The sequence below is a fragment of the Tinamus guttatus genome, unplaced genomic scaffold (assembly GCF_059628265.1).
Source record: "Tinamus guttatus ecotype Peru unplaced genomic scaffold, ASM5962826v1 Tinamus_guttatus_pri_ptg000253l, whole genome shotgun sequence".
NCBI lineage: Eukaryota > Metazoa > Chordata > Aves > Tinamiformes > Tinamidae > Tinamus > Tinamus guttatus.
Window position 1 is genome coordinate 192,647 of NW_028288787.1, and position 17,640 is coordinate 210,286.

The following is a 17,640-nucleotide window of genomic DNA, read 5'->3' on the forward strand; positions in this document are numbered from 1 at the left end:
ACACATGCGCTAACTGTCCCCTTGGACACCCCAGATGTCATGCACACCCCAACAGCCCCCTTGGACACGCCAGTGCCCATACACTTCCTAACTGCCTCCCCCGCCAGCTGCCTCAGCTGTCACACACTCACTGCCCCCTCAGGCATCGCCCCTGGCAACAGCCACCCCAACAGTCTGCAGCAACACCCATCACCCTCGTATGCACCATCACAACCCACAAACACCGTCCACGACTATCTCCCAGCACAACAACAGCTCCTGAAGCCATTATCTGCATAAGCAACTTCCTCGACTGCCACCCCCAGCCTTGATGGCACCTCTAACTGCCACCAAGGCAACAACCACCACGTTGCACCACCAGCACCAACACCCCAGTGGCACACAGGCTACCTGCACCACCTGTATCACACCCGCTGCAGGCTGTGCAACCTCCTGATATCTCTGCCCGTTTCACCTGCTGCATTCAAAATGAGAGAAGAGAGACAAGCGTCCCTGGCCTGCTGCTGCGTTGCTGCATTGCTGCTGTCAACATGTCCCTTCATCTAGCATGGATGCGACAGAACCCAGCTATCCACTTTCCTGCATTCCTGTTGCCTCATTGTGCAGAAGGGGAAGAGCTCAGTGAGGTGAAGAAAGGATGGAAAAGCTTCTGGGACTCACTAGCATCACTGGAACAGAAGCCCGGTGCTCCCTCTTCACTCCTCCTACCTCCACAAGCCCTTTATTACAAGACAGCTTGTTGGTGAAACAGCATCGAGGAAACATTACTATGAACCACAATCAAACTCTGAATTTGCTGTTATCCTTGGCCACTGAAACCAGAAGCTCAAAATAAAAAAGACAGCATTAAATGGATAATAGTAATACCTATGGCGTTCACTTCTACGATACAGAAGGAATTCCAGCTTCTTCTCGAAATAGCCAGCTGCAGTATTAATTCACAGGGCTGTGCCTGGGGGCACTATTCAGAGCTGTCCATTGCAGCTTCCTCACTTTCCTGATTGCTTCCCAAATCAGGATACCACTTAGAAGAGCCATTATTCCAACCTCTTCTAATCATCCTCCCACAGGCTGTGAGAGATCTAGGAATGACATACACATGTCTGGTTATAAACTCCTGTAATCATTAGCAGACTGCCAACAAATCAGTCATCTCAATGGTCTCTTTTTATTTTAAAAAATAATTTTATAAAAATCAGGAGTGATGTAGCTTGAACATCACTGCCAGTGATATGTTTCAATGGTCGAACCTATCAAGCCACTGAAATATCTGCAGCTGCAGCAAGTTCGCCAATATGTGTCCAGTTCTGGGCTCCACAGTACAAGAGGGATGTGGAGCTGCTGGAGAGAGTCCAGCGTAGGGCTACAAGGATCATCAGGGGCCTGGAACATCTGCCCTATGAGGAGAGGCTGAGGGAGTTGGGCCTGTTCAGCCTGGAGAAGAGAAGGCTGAGAGGGGATCTAATCAATGTATATAAATACCTCAAGGGAGGGAGTGCAGAGGACGGGGATGGTCTCTTTTCAGTGGTGGCCACTGATAGGACTAGAGGAAATGGCCGGAAACTGAAACATCAAAAATTCCATAGGAACTTAAGGAAAAATTTCTTAACAGTGAGGGTGACAGAGCACTGGAACAGGCTGCCCAGAGAGGTTGTAGAGTCTCCTTCTCTGGAGATCTTCAAAACCCGCTTGGATGCAGTCCTGTGTCACGTGCTCTAGGTGACCCTGCGTATGCAGGGGGGTTGGACTAGATGATCTCTAGAGGTCCCTTCCAACCCTAAGCATTCTATGATTCTATGATTCTATGTCCTATGCAGCATTTGAAAGTCCCCTTCAGCTAGAAGGCGAGCTAAGTGCCGTCCTTGTAAACCACGTGAGAAGAGTGATACAATCCCAGAGTTTCCTTGCTCTGTTAGGAAAAGGTCTGCCTCTATCGCTTAGCATTACAGTCCAACATATTCTATACTTGGAATAGCATTGACAGGTCTGTCAGTCCATAGGCCAACCTGGCTATTGTGGGGGTATCCGCTCACCTGCCTCAATCTTCCTTTTATCTTCTAGCCCCTTGGATGCTCACTGTGAAAGGCATTATACTAACCAGAAAGCTATGATTGTCTCTGCAAAGTGGCTTGAAAATCAGAAGGAGGTGAAGTGCATTAATAATCACAGTAGGGTTTTCTCAGTCACGGTGTAAACTCTCCGTTTATTGAGATATATCCTTGCAGGAGAGATCACTGGGTTAGAATTTGCTCCTTCCTCAGCAAGCAGCTCCAGGCTGCTGAAATCTGGATTCAGGCCCAGGTCTAACTTGCACTGGCTATGCTGAAATTTAATACTACAGTTTGCAGCTTTTAATACTACAAGCCTCTCAAAGCAGCAGGTGCAACAGACCATTTTTTTCTGTGCTCGGTTAAATCCAGGCAGATGAAACCTTTTATTAGAGCTTAAAAAAAAAACCCACATAGTAACCGCTGAAACTAAGACCACAGGCGGTAGGTAAGGTGTTATATGCAGACCAGATGAAACAGGGACATGTCTGGACTGTTGCCATGACATATTGCCTCCACTGATAGCTCAGAGACTCAAGGCAGAGAACTGTCAATAAATTTCAGATGGTTGTGTGCAAAAATCCCAATCCAAAATGCAGTAAGAGTCTAAACTTCAATAAAGGAGCTGAGAAAGTCTCACAGCAAAGGCTGCACAAAAGGAAAGCTCCTTTTAGACAGCTCAGCGGCATTAGCAAGACAGATTCTCATTCTGACTTTCCACCTAGTAGTCCCACTGGTGCTAATGTTATCATACTGTGTAACAAATCAGCGAGCAAGCCCCAGTCTCTCAACATGACCATGTCTTTGACTATGTTTAGGTCCCTCTGCTGGCAGTCAGACTGATAGGATTTGGAGGAGCCTCCTGCCTCGTTTTCCTGGTGTGACCCCCGTGTGCTTGCCTCCCGAGTCGGGAGGATCGTCGGAACGGCCAGCTCTGCCGGGTGCAGAAACGGGGGGAAATGAAAGAGGTTTCTCAGACGCCGCAATGCTGCTGGTGGGAGACAGTACCCGGAAGAACAGGAAAAACAAGACTATTGAGGAAGGCATGACAAAGACTTTACTCAATATCTTATAGTGAGACACACACAAAAAAGAACTTGAAGTGGATTCAGCAAAAACAATTGAGTACAGGAAAAAAAAAAGAAAATTAAAAAGTTTATCCCCTTACTCTCCATTTTGTATCTATAAATTGGATTTCCTCACTGCCGGGGTGTCTGGAACTGATAATTGATACATGAACCTTTCTGAATAAAACATCAGCCACCATAGAGAAACTCTGCAGAGGCCCCTGAGTCCTCGCTAGGGTTCTCAGAAACTGGACCACATCAGGGGAAGTGTGATCACACTTCATCTGTTGCACTGACCAACAGAACTGGCAGAGTAAAGGCCAGGACACCCTGCACCAGCAGTGAAATTGCATCTGTTCCTCTACTATTTCTTATGTAACTTCTATCGAGTCAGATGAGCCGGTGCCTTAGAAGACAGATGCTGCCTCAGTCTGTTATGGCAAGAAAAGCCACCTGATGCTGGAGGCTCCCAGCTGAGTCCTAGCCTAGATATGGACTCCTCCATGCTAGATGTTATGGCTTGATCTATAGGAGCCTGAAATTCTTTTGCCCTGCTATTTTAAGTGTGAAAGAAATGGCTGGTACCCAGCTACAACACCTGAGATGGCTCTGGCAATGATCATTTACAGCAAGAGCAGATTTGCATTACAGATACAGGGCAGACTTGTGATTATCAAGACCTTATGCCTTGATCAACTAGGCATTTCTCTGAGCTTGCAGCACCTCCATACTGCAGATGCAGGAAGAGGGTTGCGCTTGTGGCACTGTCCACCTTCTGAAAAAATAGATTAACCATTATTTTGGAAGGAGGTTATTTGCAACTCATATTTTCTGAAGTGCTTTTGCACACTATAGTCAAAAGGATACAAAATTACACATATTACAAAGATTAGGTTTGGGGGTTTGTATGGCTGGACCTAAGGCACACCTGGGGTCAATACTGTCAGCCCAGGAATATGGTCCAGAATGAATTCATGACAGAAACCAAGGCAGGCATGTAAATGAAAAAGGTATCACCAATTCTGTCTGTTCCTCAGCCAAGACTTCACTTTGTTCTGAGGTATGTAGTTAAAGGCAGAAAGAAAATGTCATCATAAACAATCTTGGTGAGTGAAGGAGCCTCCCACAACATGTTCTCTCTCTTGTTCCAGGGAGGCCCTCTGGAGTACAAAACATCTTTAATTCATCCTGCCCACCCCACTCTTCCCTTACTTCCCTAGGAGCAGCATTTATCTTTGGAACAAAAGCAGCAGTTGGAAACTGCAAGTGGGTAAAAGGAAGGGTCCAAGTCCTTGCTTTGCTAGCCCACAGAACAGAGCTCTGAGGAGCCACTGGCTTGGTGCTTTGCAGGAAGCACACTCTCCTTTTCTGACAGCCCTTTAGGTTTGTAGTTTTTTGGTTTGGTTGGTTTTTACAGTCCCTTGTGTTTGTATTTGTCACTATTAGGTGAGAACGTTCCTGTTGTAGCAAAAGGTGATTTTGGCCGCATGTTCCTTCCTGACATAATGAGCGCTCCGAAGCCATGCTGATGGGAGAAGGCATAGCCAGAGCGGCGGGTACTGGTCCGACGCAGACGCCTCTTGGGTGACGGGGGAGGTGGCCTCTTCTTAGCTTCTTTGATCTTGAGTAGGACCTGAAAGCAGAAAATAAGACTGAACAAGTGGGAAATGCATCATTACTCATAAGCACAGCAAAAGAGGAGCTCAGAAGGGGAAATAAAAGCATGGATCCAAAGCAGGAAATTATTGACAAAACAGGGGGACAGCAGGAGGAGCCAGAGAGCAGGAACTGAACTTGCAGCATCAGGGTAGCACTTTAGAAAAAGGAAAAGCAAATATGACTCCAAAAGGCATTATTGGAAATGTCATGTGTAAGATATGGGAGAGAGTGATATCCATTTGTTACTCCTCATGGCACTGTGAGACGTCAGTTAGGGTTTTTCTGAAGCTCTTTCCGGGCTTTTCAGTCAAAAAAACCCCCCCAAAAAACAAAAAACAAACAAAAAAAACACACAAGAAATTCAAAGAAGTCCAGAAAGCCTGATCTATAAATAAAGATTGAAAATTTGACTTATTTAATTTAGAAAACAGACCACTGAGGGTGGGCTTATATAAAGGCTTTTTATGAGACTGGTGAATCTGGGGACATTTACAGACATCCCAAGGATGATCAAGGCAGCCACTGAGGACCAAGAGCCATCCCCTGAGTGCTCAGAGATACTTGTCTCACAGCTTGGTGTAGGAAGGGGACGGAAGCACCAGGTGGCAGCAACATTTAGCAGATATCCCTGTTTGAGAGGCAGCCCGGGGAGCTGTGTTTACGCTCATCTTGTCCAGGAGTTCCTTGGCTGTAGTGAGCTGGGCACTTCTGCCCCTTCCATCTCCATCAGCCTCTCCTTGCCCTAATGGCCTCATCTTCATATTTTAGGGCACGGGAGGGCAGCTGGTTTCAGTGAAGGAATATTACTATTGGCTATCAAGAAAGTAAATTCTCAGGCCAAAAAATCCCCAGCAAACATGTATGCATGTCTGAGGGATGAAGGAGTGCAGTCTACAAAGTTAAAAGCTGTATGGCAGCAAGATGTCACTGCTGACTGTGAAATATGCCCCTACGTTGCCACTGAGCCACACCTTCACATAAAAATAGTGAAGCTTCCCCACTCCACTGCAACCCAATCCATGTCTGAATAATCTCAGCATTGCTCCCAGCCGCAGATGGTTTCAACTGTGCCAAAACACATGCTCAATCCTCCTTTTAAGGGACTAGGAGACAGAAGGATGGCAGCACTTGCACCTCTAGGGATATAAAATAAGCAATGCCAGGCCCTTGCACTAAGACCTTGCAGTAGCTTTTGGTGGCAGCAATAAGGATTTCTAGTTTATGAGCTTATCTCCTTACTTTATCACTGGGAGTGGGCTTTAACTGAGTCTTCAGGAAACGATAGCCAACTACAGGCAGCACACAGAGGATGATGCTGAGGAAGATGGCTAGCCACACATTTGGTTGGCTGAGGGTGTTTCGAGCCGTACCTGAAAAATAAGAGCATTGTTAAAACCGCGGCAGCAACACCTCTCACCTTATTCACCTCAAATCTGCCATTCCCTGAGCTCCCAAAGTACTCAGGAAACACATCAAAATATAAACTAGACCCTTTTATCTAACAGTGAAATCAGCTTGTTACAGAGAGGACAGTAACATCCTCATAGCTGTCATAGATAAGTAAAGAAGAAAACAACACTCAGGCTAAACTGCACTGCTCAGGGAGATAAAGATGGCAGAGTGACTACTTTGTCCCATTACAACGAGTCAAATCACTGCAACATGTTGATAGATAAATATTTGAGAGATCTACTTCAGCCACAATCCAGCCTGCTAGCCTTTTGCCAAGACTTCAGTTAAAAAGAAAGAATATTCTTCCTTATTTGCCAGGACTATTTCCTGAAGCATATGAAGTACTGTCCAATAGGTAATATGATCACAGTCCTTAATGAAAGCAAAACTCACAGACTAGCCTAAAGGGTGTGTTGGCAAAGCAGCTGCCACGTGGTAACATGACACTGACACATTCTTTGAAAAGAAAATTTTCGCTTTTGGCTCCTCCAAAAACTGAAGGAATGCAGGATAGAACAAACTGCTTGCAGATGCCTCATTACAGCATCTAATGATGCTGTTGTTGGCAGTAAAGTTGCTGAATGTCTTCTTTACAGTAAGCCAAATTCTGTTGTATTACAACTCTGCTGAAATTAAAGCAATCGGGTTAACTGAGAGCAGACTTGAATAAATTTCATTAGAAATGGTCTCACAGTGAGACCTTACTAAGTGGCACTCAACATTATGGGTGCTTTGGCCTAGGCAGTATCAACAGAGCAGCACATATAGATGTCTCTGCTAAGTGGCTTACGAGCTGTCTTTGAAAACTGAACAGACACTCTGCCTCCTCTCACTCAGGACTTTTGATACTAAAAGCCACCTCTACAGTGGTTCTGGCCACCCACATGGACAATATCTTGCAACTGACCTGAATCTCAGATATTTCTAAAATGGCCAAGTACCTGCAGCACATTGGTACTGAAGGTGGACAGAACAAATGACTTAATAAATCCAAAAAGAAAAGCACTGATTACTCATCAACTTGATATTTGAAACAATAAACATTGGAATTTTAGATGTGGCATTTAAAAACAAAGCTTTATAAGTATTGGTTATAGACAGATACTTAAAATATTTACATTACTTCATTAAACTTTTTGTCTTCCTCCTGCTCACAATCTCAGGAGTCTCAGGAGAGAGGTTCATTTTTTTATTATTATTATTCACTTTTTGCATGTTTTAAGAAAGATTTTATGGAGAGTAAGGTTGCTGGAATTCTATGCCTTCCCACACCAACACATGAATTTATTTAGAAAAGAACACACATAGTTCTGCAAACAAAATGCTGCTAAATATTTGTAAGGATTGGACATCTGGAAATAGAATAGCAAAGAGCTAACAGAAAATTTTCAATCTACTTCTGTGGACTTATTTAAAGGATCGTTCCTGTGGCTGTTTGAACGTGCATGCTTTTGCAAGGAAGTGAACATGGGACACGTCCACATGGATGGATGGGATTCAAAATAAACATTCCCAGCAACCTGCAGAAATACCATGGCATTTCTTGTATAAATGGCAGTTATTGCCTTTTTGGGAGTTCTTCCTATGAACACACTAGAAATATTTGACAGTTAATCCCAGCAGTTTGCTCATTTTGAACGCAATTGAGATTTGTCACAGGGCTTACCAACAAAGGGAAATGAGGCTGTCAAGATCAGGTACATGCCATCACTGTACATGGTGAAGGTGATGGCAAAGTAAACAGAAAGGCTGCCCCAGATGAAGAACTGGTTCACAACTGTCCAGTAAGCAGTGTCCAAGCCAATCTGAAAGAATGGAGCAATAGAACTGCTGTCAGTGCTTCAATTATTTAGCATATCTATGCGTAACGCAGCTAGAGATCATGTCCACCACTCTGTAACCCACCTTACCCCTTGAGATGGGTATTTGTTATGCCATCAGTACTTTCTTTTTCCAAACTATATACATATTCTCTCTATAATAACCAGGAGAGAAGCTCCCGGCCTCTCCCAGGAACCCATATTAGAAAATCTATGTACTGTAAGATACAGAGACATAATTCAAGGCTCAAGAAATACCCACCCACAGATCATATGATGCTGGAAGAACACTGAAGCCAAGTATTACTACATTTAGCCATTGCTTATGTCCTTACCTCATGCTGCAATCTAGCTATTGAAAAATAGAAAGAACCTATAACGCCTCGGGCAGTAGAGGCCATGATCTAGAGAGGTGAGATAGGTTAGCTTTTATTTTGAGAAGTTTCTCTTAACCTGCCAATATCAGCTGAGTTTTTCACTATCTTAATCTCAGCCACTTCCAGCAAGTTCATCTGTAGCATCACACACTGAACCAGGTTGGATAGGCAGCACCACAACAGAGACCTTACAAATGACTCCTGATAGCAGACAGACAATCCTCTGCTTTATCTCGCCCTGAAAAATGGATATGAGTCCTTCTCTCAGAGGTAACTGTTCTCTTTACTATGACTGTGAACTACACAAAGCAGATGTTCTGTCTTACTGTAACTCTGATCCTTCATGACTCTCAAATTTGTTGTTCGGATGAACTGAGGAAAATAAACTGGTGTCAAGAGATATTCTTAGAAAGATTTGCAGCAGCAAACAAAACGCTATCAGGATCTCAAGTGGCTCCTCCACATGCTGCCTTCATAAACCAATAACTAATTCCTAAAAGCATTTTCAGGGATGCTTTACCTGTACGGACACCACAATCAGTAGGCAGGTCTGGGCCATGAGCGCAAAGGATTGATAGTCAGCAATAGCTTTCCCATCACTTCTCATTGTATTGTACATTGCCCCATAAGGGATAAAGAAGAGGATAAGGGAACTGTAGATCCCATGCAACATGCAGTTGACAAACACTATTTTGTTAAAGTAGAGGTTTTGCTGTCCAGGTACATAGAGCTGAGGAAATAGCATACTCCAGCGATCATCCACATCCTGAAAGCAGAGAGGAGATGATTAGAGCCTTTTTCTGGCACTATGCAACTGACCTCACAAGGCCACTTAATGTTGTCACACCCCTGAGAAGGCACACTTCCATGTGAAAAGGTTTTGCACACAATTCACTTATCTGTGCTCACTAGCATGCCCCATCCCAAGGTCACCCAGGCATATTTTACATATTGAATTTTATCTTTCTCCTGCTGTAAAAGAAATGACAAGTGCTGCAAAAAAAATGAAGGCACATTTCTTCTTAAGTAGGCTGCATGTCTTGCTCTCCTGCAACATTCTTAGAAGCTAACGGATAGGAAATACCTCCACTGGGTCCACACATGGGCAAGGCCCTCTAACTTAGATTCCTTGCAAGAGCTTAAGTGGCAAGTATCTACTCATTTGTAAAAGGCACATAGGAGCAGTTTTATTGCTTCTATGTATTGTTGAACAATAATAGCATCTGAAGTAAAAATGCATATATGAAATTACTGCAGGAAGGGCTCCACTAAAAAAGGCTGAACAAAGAAAGCTTGCCTTAGGAGATCTTTAGAGGTCTAGTTCATTCACTGTTATGTATGGTCATTAAAAAGTACTGGTCTGGCTTTAGGGAACGGAGCTATTAGGACATGACTATGTCAGGAGAGTGTTGCAACAGCAGCTTTTAGTGTAGTCAACAGGCTAACTCAAATTCCCACCACACATTGAAACCTGCTGTCCAGTTCAAGGCACAATACTGTGCATCCTTTTCTTATGATACTGGTGGTCACTGGCAAGAAATTACTTCAAGGGCTACTACAATAGCTAGCCAAAGGGTCAGCTGCTTTTGCTTTATGGAACCAGTTCAAAGCACCCTTATAAAAAATATCCAAATAGTGATAAAAACAATACCTGATCAAAGAGGCTCATTCCTAGCACCGGGAGGGAGGTATATACCAAATTGTAAAGCGTAATGAACCACTCATCATATACAGTCTAAAGAGAAAAGCAGAGCATGGAGTTAGCAAAAGGCTGCCTTTTCCATCTCTCCTAAACACATGAACAACATATATGAAATGCTGGAACATTTCGTTCAAAACAGTTCCGAGACCAAAAGCATAATGCCAAGCTCAACCATCCGCAGACAGTTTGAAGCTGAGGGAATATGCAGGGGAAGGATAGCTTTATGCTAGTTCTGCTTTCTAAGCATCCACTACTGGATGTGTACCTCTCAATGAGGCACAGGAAATGGTTTCTTTACACTTCTGAAATGTTTCCACATACTTCGCTTGAAAACACTAAACATGATCATGAGGAAACAGAAACTGATTTACCTGCGCTGAGAAACCGGAGAAGAAGCCATACCAGAAATGCACTAATGTGAAGGCAAAATTCTTATAGAAGAAGTATTTGAGGAACTTGCACATGCGGATGTAAGACCACCGGCCATGGACCAAGAGCAGGCGCTGGAGGTAACGGAACTGCGCAAAGGAGAAGTCACTGGACAAGACCGCCTGCATCCCCTCCTGGCCACTGATGCCAACCCCAATGTGGGCAGCTGCAACAAGAAGAGTATTAGCCATGTCATTACATTCAGAGCTTTGATAACTGCAGTTAATGCTCTCCACACTGGGACACTCTGTTGATTCCCTCCTATCCTGCACAGAAAAAAGTCAAACGTGAAGCTATTTATGAAAAAAAAAAAAAAAGAAGATTTGGAAAAACTATTTTTTCATGAGCATCAGCACAATTTTTGCTATGGTGATAGATTTACAATAACTGGGCTTATGTTATTTGAATGGAATTACACCCTCGGCGACAATACATGTTTTCATTCTTAATGTTTATCAATGGCACAGAACATCACTGTTGCTATGAAGAAATGTCTTTAATTTCTATTGAGATGTGACTTCTGTTATATGTATGCATGTTCTTTTAGCTGCCCTAAAACATTGCCCCAAACCAACAAACTCATTACAGATTCCTAGAGTGCAGACTGTAATCATTTTATATTTTCTGGGCCTTATCAGTTCAATGAAATAATTAAACAGAGCAGTCACGTCTCTCTTAAAAGTAACTTGGATTTATTAAACATGGACATAAGCTTAATGTGACAGCTAATTATACAGCTTTAACTAATGAGAACAATCTTGATGGCTGGAGGGTGCATAGATTGAGAGGTTTCCATGGAACAGTGAGCTGATAAAATCCCAAAGTCCCAACCCTCTTGTAGTGGCGAGGTTCATTTCTAATTATCTTGTATATTTTAACTTGCTTTTCTTATCCTTTCTTGACTGGCTGCCTGACTTATCTCCCTCGAAGCCTCCTACTTAGCCTTTGCTTTCTTAATTAAAAGGCTCCAGTTAATCAATTTTTACAAATTAACACGAGGAAGATTAGTAATAGGCCCTTCTGAATAATCTTAATTTAATTATATCTAGTTAAGGGATTTTTTTTTCATAAGTTCATTGAGGTAATGTAGCACTAAATGATACTGAAGTACAAATAGGGTAGAGGCCTGTTTACTGCAATACAAAGGAGCAAAATGACAAGTAGCCTCAGGCCACATGGAAGTGTTAAAAGTTCATTAAAAATTATATAACATTATACAGAATATTTACAAGCACAAAGATTTTCCTTTTGCATTGCTGATAGGCCATCTCTCTGGAATAAATTTGTTTATTCTTCACATTTCCACTATGATAGTAGCCACACAAACATAGGTAGACACATCACAGCTCCTACAGCCTTTTTTTCTACACGGGAGGCAAGAAGTGAGAGATACCAGACCTCAGGGAGCCATGGAGTGACAGAACCGGTGGATATAAATCTGAGAAGAGGAAGGTCAATCCGACACCACCTGGGTGCTGACAAATTGGAATCCTTGTGTATCGGCACAGGACATAAGGGCTGAGGAGTTTCCTTGCGGGCAGGAACGTAGCAGTTTAGCTTCCTATTCTATCAAGTCTAGTAAAGTGCCCATGCTGGCTCAATATTGACAGGTTTTAGCATTATCTCCCAGTAACAAAGCTGTAAACAAAACAGCTTGAAAGATCAGTGGATAGAAATGAAGAAATAATAAATGCAGTCCTAGTTTCCTGAGTCTGTTGGCAGGAGCAGAGTCACTAGAGCACCAGTCTTATGTACACTTGATGGAAGACACAAGGGGTCCAAAGTGACACTGCTCTGCAGAAACCTCCAAAAATTTGGACCCAGCCACCGTGATTCCACCAAGGGGAATATCCAGAAGCCACTCAGATAAGCATTTCTGCAAAGTGCTGCTCCGGCCCATTTCGCATTGCAGGTAATGGCAGCACAGCAGCCCATCCGTTTGCCAGAGCATGCTGGCCATCAGCAGGACACAGTGCTGTTACTCACTTTTGATCATGCTGACATCGTTGGCTCCATCTCCGATCGCCAGGGTCACAGCCTTCTTGTACTTCTTCACCAGCTCCACTACCTGGGCCTTCTGCAGGGGAGTCACCCGGCAGCAGATCACCACTTTGCACATGCAGGCTGTTCTCACCAGCTCCAGCTCCAGATTCCCTTCCAGTGCATAGGCCTGAGGAGCAAAGATGAGGACAGCTCACAGCCTTGAGCAGCAACTCACAGCCTTACAAAGCAGAAACAGTGAGAAGAAAATAAGAACTAAACCAGTTCTTTTATTCAGCATAAGGAAGGAATGGGATGGGATGCCTGAAAGTTTGCGAGAGCTGAGCTGGTATTTTCAATGCTACAGCAAGTGTTTCTCCCACCAAAAATGCCTATCTCATCTCTTCACTAAAGGTGACCTCAGCTGAACTCAGCCTTTTGGTCAAAGGTCATGTCCATGCTGCACAATAAAATGCCAAGCAGAATACACCAGTTTCGGTCTTGGAAGCATCAAAGCCATATTAACATGTCACTTACTCTGGCTAATGTATCCTGACAGTGCAGCACAACTGTCAAACAACAGGAACAGTGCATTAACACAGACCTGAGCTAGCTTGCGTATCTCCGTGCAAGTGAACTCCTGCTCATCCTTCCCGGTTTATTTTTTAAGCTCTGACAGATCTGTGTTATAAATAGAATAGATTTCAACTTGGGAGTATTAATTTAAAAAAAAAATGGAAAAAGTTATGCTCAGGTAGGCATGAGAAAGCAAAACACAAAACCAGACAGAACACGACTTTGTTCTGAGTGCTGACCTTTTCATTCAGTCAGTCTGTTATTTCTATTCTGGAAGTGTGTTGTTATTTGGGCATCTGGTTTCCCCTCTGCATGCGAAGGAGGGAGCAGCGTTAGCTTTTCATATTTCTTGCTGATTGTGCTTCCTGAGTCTGTGCTTGAGTGTCTACTCAGTAGACATTCATGGAAGGAACATAGTGACTCTCTCCTCCTCTAAGCCATTACAGTAGCAGGGCTGCCCTTTCTGCGAGGAGAGGCAGGCAATTCAGAAGCCACAGGCCATTTCTTCCTAAAAAAGCGAGCTGTGAGTCACTAAAGCCCCCACTCCCCTGCCATTAGTGACAGGCAGGCTTGTTCAACAATAGAGACCTTTTCTTGAGTTTTTAACATCCTGGCTAGTCACTGCAGTGCTGACATCAGCAGCCACCACAGCTTTACCAATGATGCTCCTACATACACATCTCTCTCACCCTTTATGTGTGCACTTGATTACAAGAAAGTGAAGAGCAGTGCATTTGTTCTGAATTTCATTCTCTATTTTCTCAAGTATCATTCCATTGTCAAAATTATTTTCAAATCTAACCTTGAACTCCTTCAAGTCTGCAATTCCTCCCAAGCTGGTGTTATCTGCACATTTATAAAGCTTGCCTCTCTTTTTAAGCAGTTAATTAAGACACTCAATATTAAATGGATGTGGGATAGCCCCCTGTAGATGCCACTTAACTATTTGGTTTTAGAACAACAATGAGCCATCAAGACCCATAATTTCCAAGGAGTCTCCTGCATTTGCCAGACAGCAACTTCATCTAGATTACATTAATTCAGTTTGCTTAGAAAAACATTGTGGAAGATAGCATCAAATAATTTATTAGTCAAGTTATATGATATCCATCCTAACTGTTAATGGAAAACAGATATATTTAAGAGGGTATGTTCTTGGCAAACTTGAAAAACATGTCTGATGTTATCTTCTTTGTGCATCCATAAAAGCATGATTATTTTTCCAGTAACTGTCTGGAAAACAAAATTAATCCAGCTACGCTACTCCTCCTCCTGTTCTGCTAACACCATGGTCATTTTTTCCCTGTTTCAGACTTATGCTCTCAGATAACCACTAATGGTTCTGAATTGCGGACAATAATTTCACAAGAATTACAGACCTTCAGCTAATGAAAAAAAAACCCCCCCACACACAAAAACCCCCACTAAACTCCTAAGGTTATTTTTTTTTAAGTATTTTCAGATTTTCAGTATGTCCCTATTACAGAATCACAAGATCACAGAATGGTTGGAGTGGGCCTACCGGCTTTGTTTCCTTTCTGAGATAAACTGAAGGAATTCCATAAACTGATGGAATGAGAAAAATACATTGAAAAGCAGTGATTGATGAATTGAGAAAAATGCATTGAAAAGCAGTGGGAGGAGAACAAGAGGGAATAAAAAGGGAGGTGAAAGCACCAGGGTGGGGTCCTGCTCGCAAGGAAAACCATGTTTAGACAGACCTTGAAGACAGTTATCCAGATGGTAGTGACAGAAATAACCTTGCTATGAAGTGGGGACAGCAACAGCTCTCAAATACTGCAAGAGATGTCCTAAGCAAGGACCATGTTTACCTTCCGATTGCATTACCCACAATAATTCTACCTCCTATCAATAATATTTCTCAAAAATATTGAAAACATTTTGGACAAATGTAAAGCAAATTAAGGGCATTTCTTCGTAACCTCTAAGACTTTCAATAACGTATAAGATTCTGATAATTTTATCACTCCTAACCTGCCTTTTTACCCTCAGACCTACTTCCCTTGTTTATCCTCAGTCCTACTCCCCTTCTTTATTATATTAAGTACTTATTATATTATATTAAGTTCTTATGAGAACTCAGTCCTAACAGGACTTCCTTACCAGGCTATGGCCATTGATAACAAGACCGTAAACCCCATTTGCTTGTTCATCAGGTAGAAGCTTTGCTTTGTTTGAAGATTTTGCAAACTGAATGTTAATTTCATCCGTGTCCAGAAAGGACTCTGGTTTCATCTTTTTCCTTGCATTCCTAAAAAGGAACACCCAGAATAATAATTAAAAGTTTGTAAATATACATATTTTATTCAATCAACCTTACGAAAATAAAAATGTTTCTCTTCCTTTTGTTAGTTTAGTACAGCCTTTCCTGTATCACCACTACAACATGCTGGATTAGCTGCTATTGTTCATGCAGTTCACCGAAGTGCTTCCAAAACTCTAATAAGTGTGTGCTAAATGTGGACTGACTAAAAGTCTAACAAAATCACCTAAGTGAAGGACTTTATCCCAAAAGCTATCCCAACTTTCTGTACATGCTATCTGGCAACTACTTTCTTCAAAAGAAAAGGACCTGACTTCCCCATTTTCCCCCACACCTAAGGACTGGTGTCTCCTGAGCAGACTTCAGGAGCAGGAAAGATTTCTAGATAGTGCTAAAAGCAGAACATTGTCAAGGAAAGAACCACAATATGGATGAACTGCAAAAGCAGTGGAGAAACTTCACAGGTCAGGCATCGAGTCAAAAACTTTGTGATTCCAGATCACCTTCCAATGTCACTGCATCTGAGTCTGCTTCCTTACTCAGCTATGTAAACTTACCCTCTTGGATTAAGAATTGTCAGAGTTTCTCCTTGTAGGAGATTTCTGCACCATGTTCAGCTGGCTGCTGGATTATTCAGCCAGTCAGCTAACCCTTAGCCAAGGTGCCTGCAGTGAGCTGCACCAGGTAAAGCATGCAGGAAAGATTCAGTATTACAGAGGTGCTTCATTCCAACGTCAGGGCACAGCAATGGAGCTGGGCATTTCGGTCACTTACCTGAGTTCATTAAGTACGTCATCAGATGTGCTGCCTTCAATAATGAAAACATCTGTCATGTCATCATTCAGCAAGTTACAGGAGTAACCAATATTCACTGCCGTTTCTGGGAAAGATAAATCAGGAAGATAAGCTGGCTTAGCAGCCCTGAATTCATCCAACAAGCTCTGTGGCCTTTTTAAATACATGAGAAAAATTCTCCTTCTCATCCAAGACAGCCTTGAACCTTTCAGAGCCAACAGTTTAAGTGGGCCAGGAAAGTCACCCGAACACAGTGGCAAATCTCCACTAATTTGTGAGACCACAGGAAAAAAAAAAAAGAAAAAGAAAAAAGGATTTCTACCAAAGCAATAAAACTTACAACATCCACCAAGGCAACACTATTGGATCATCCAAAATATTTTGATTCATTTTTTTTTCAGGTTATTTCACTTTTAAAAAATCTTTTCTTTTTCCTTTGTTGAAATTTAGGTCGGTCTTTCCCTATCCTCAAACTCCCCCCTCCCCTCCTCTCCCCATCCGCCCCCAAAAAAACATAAGTTCTGAAGAAGAATATAAAGAATTTTTGTTTAGAAAATCCTGATAATCAGTGTTTTGGCATTTCATAAGCAAAACTATTTTGTTCCCAAAATGAAACACTTGATCTTTCTCAAAAATTCTTTACTTATTTCTTGGATAAAACGATCTGCAAACAGTTTTGTCCTCTTTGCAATACCATTGTTTTAGCAAAGTTATCATTTATTCCTCAAATTCTCTGGATTCTATTCAGAATTCCTTCCAACTTAATGCTTTCTTCAGAAGCCTATGTTCATCCATTTTCATTCTGGATCATTAATCCCAGCACCAGATTTAAACTAGTCCTAGCACTAACTCTAACATCAACACTAGCATTAGCCCATATCCCAGTTCCTCAGAAGCAAGACTAGGTTTTTCCAGCCTTTTTCATCAGATCAGGTTACTCTACTAAAGTGATACCTCTTCTTTCTTGTAATGGGGAAGAATATGTGGAACATTGCTTCCTGTTTTTTTTTTTCTTTTTTTTTTTCGTTTGTGTATTACAGCATCCTCTCTGCCTCTGATTCCAAAGGCAAGGAATGCTATACTCATACAATCTCCAGTCTTAGGAAAAGAATGAAGAAAAGCTACTACCTAAAGTTATTTGGTCCAATTCCAATTAACTGGAGTTTTACCTAGGTAATAATGAAGCAAAGCCCTGTAAGACTATCCTCTGTGCCATTTTTAAAAGGAGAAAGAATCAGAATGTGGGCCTTATCAGAAGCATCCCACCAATGGACGAGAAGAAAGACATCCAAAAATGTATCCTCTTTACCTTGCTTGTCTCCAGTGAGAACCCATATCTTAATGCTGGCTTTGGCAAGCGTCTCAATCGTCTGTGGGACTCCGTCTTGTAACTTGTCCTCAATCGCTGTGGCACCTAGAAGCTTAGCAGGAAATGGGGAACCTGTAAGTCT

General features: G+C 42.4%; 1 protein-coding gene across 1 annotated transcript in view; it reads right to left on the reverse strand.

Annotated features, from left to right (window-relative positions):
- Positions 1 to 3,942: 3,942 nt before the first annotated feature.
- Positions 3,943 to 17,640, reverse strand: part of LOC104577977 (phospholipid-transporting ATPase ID) — a 68,458-nt gene continuing 54,760 nt past the window's right edge. Inside the window, exons 19-28 of the mRNA XM_088526707.1 lie at positions 17,499 to 17,610; positions 16,169 to 16,274; positions 15,235 to 15,382; positions 12,541 to 12,724; positions 10,497 to 10,720; positions 10,075 to 10,158; positions 8,944 to 9,189; positions 7,893 to 8,031; positions 6,014 to 6,144; positions 3,943 to 4,748 (exon numbers count right to left, since the gene is read on the reverse strand). Of these exons, the coding sequence (XP_088382833.1) occupies positions 4,527 to 4,748; positions 6,014 to 6,144; positions 7,893 to 8,031; positions 8,944 to 9,189; positions 10,075 to 10,158; positions 10,497 to 10,720; positions 12,541 to 12,724; positions 15,235 to 15,382; positions 16,169 to 16,274; positions 17,499 to 17,610 (1,596 nt within the window). The 3' untranslated portion in view covers positions 3,943 to 4,526. The remainder of the gene's footprint in view (positions 4,749 to 6,013; positions 6,145 to 7,892; positions 8,032 to 8,943; positions 9,190 to 10,074; positions 10,159 to 10,496; positions 10,721 to 12,540; positions 12,725 to 15,234; positions 15,383 to 16,168; positions 16,275 to 17,498; positions 17,611 to 17,640) is intronic.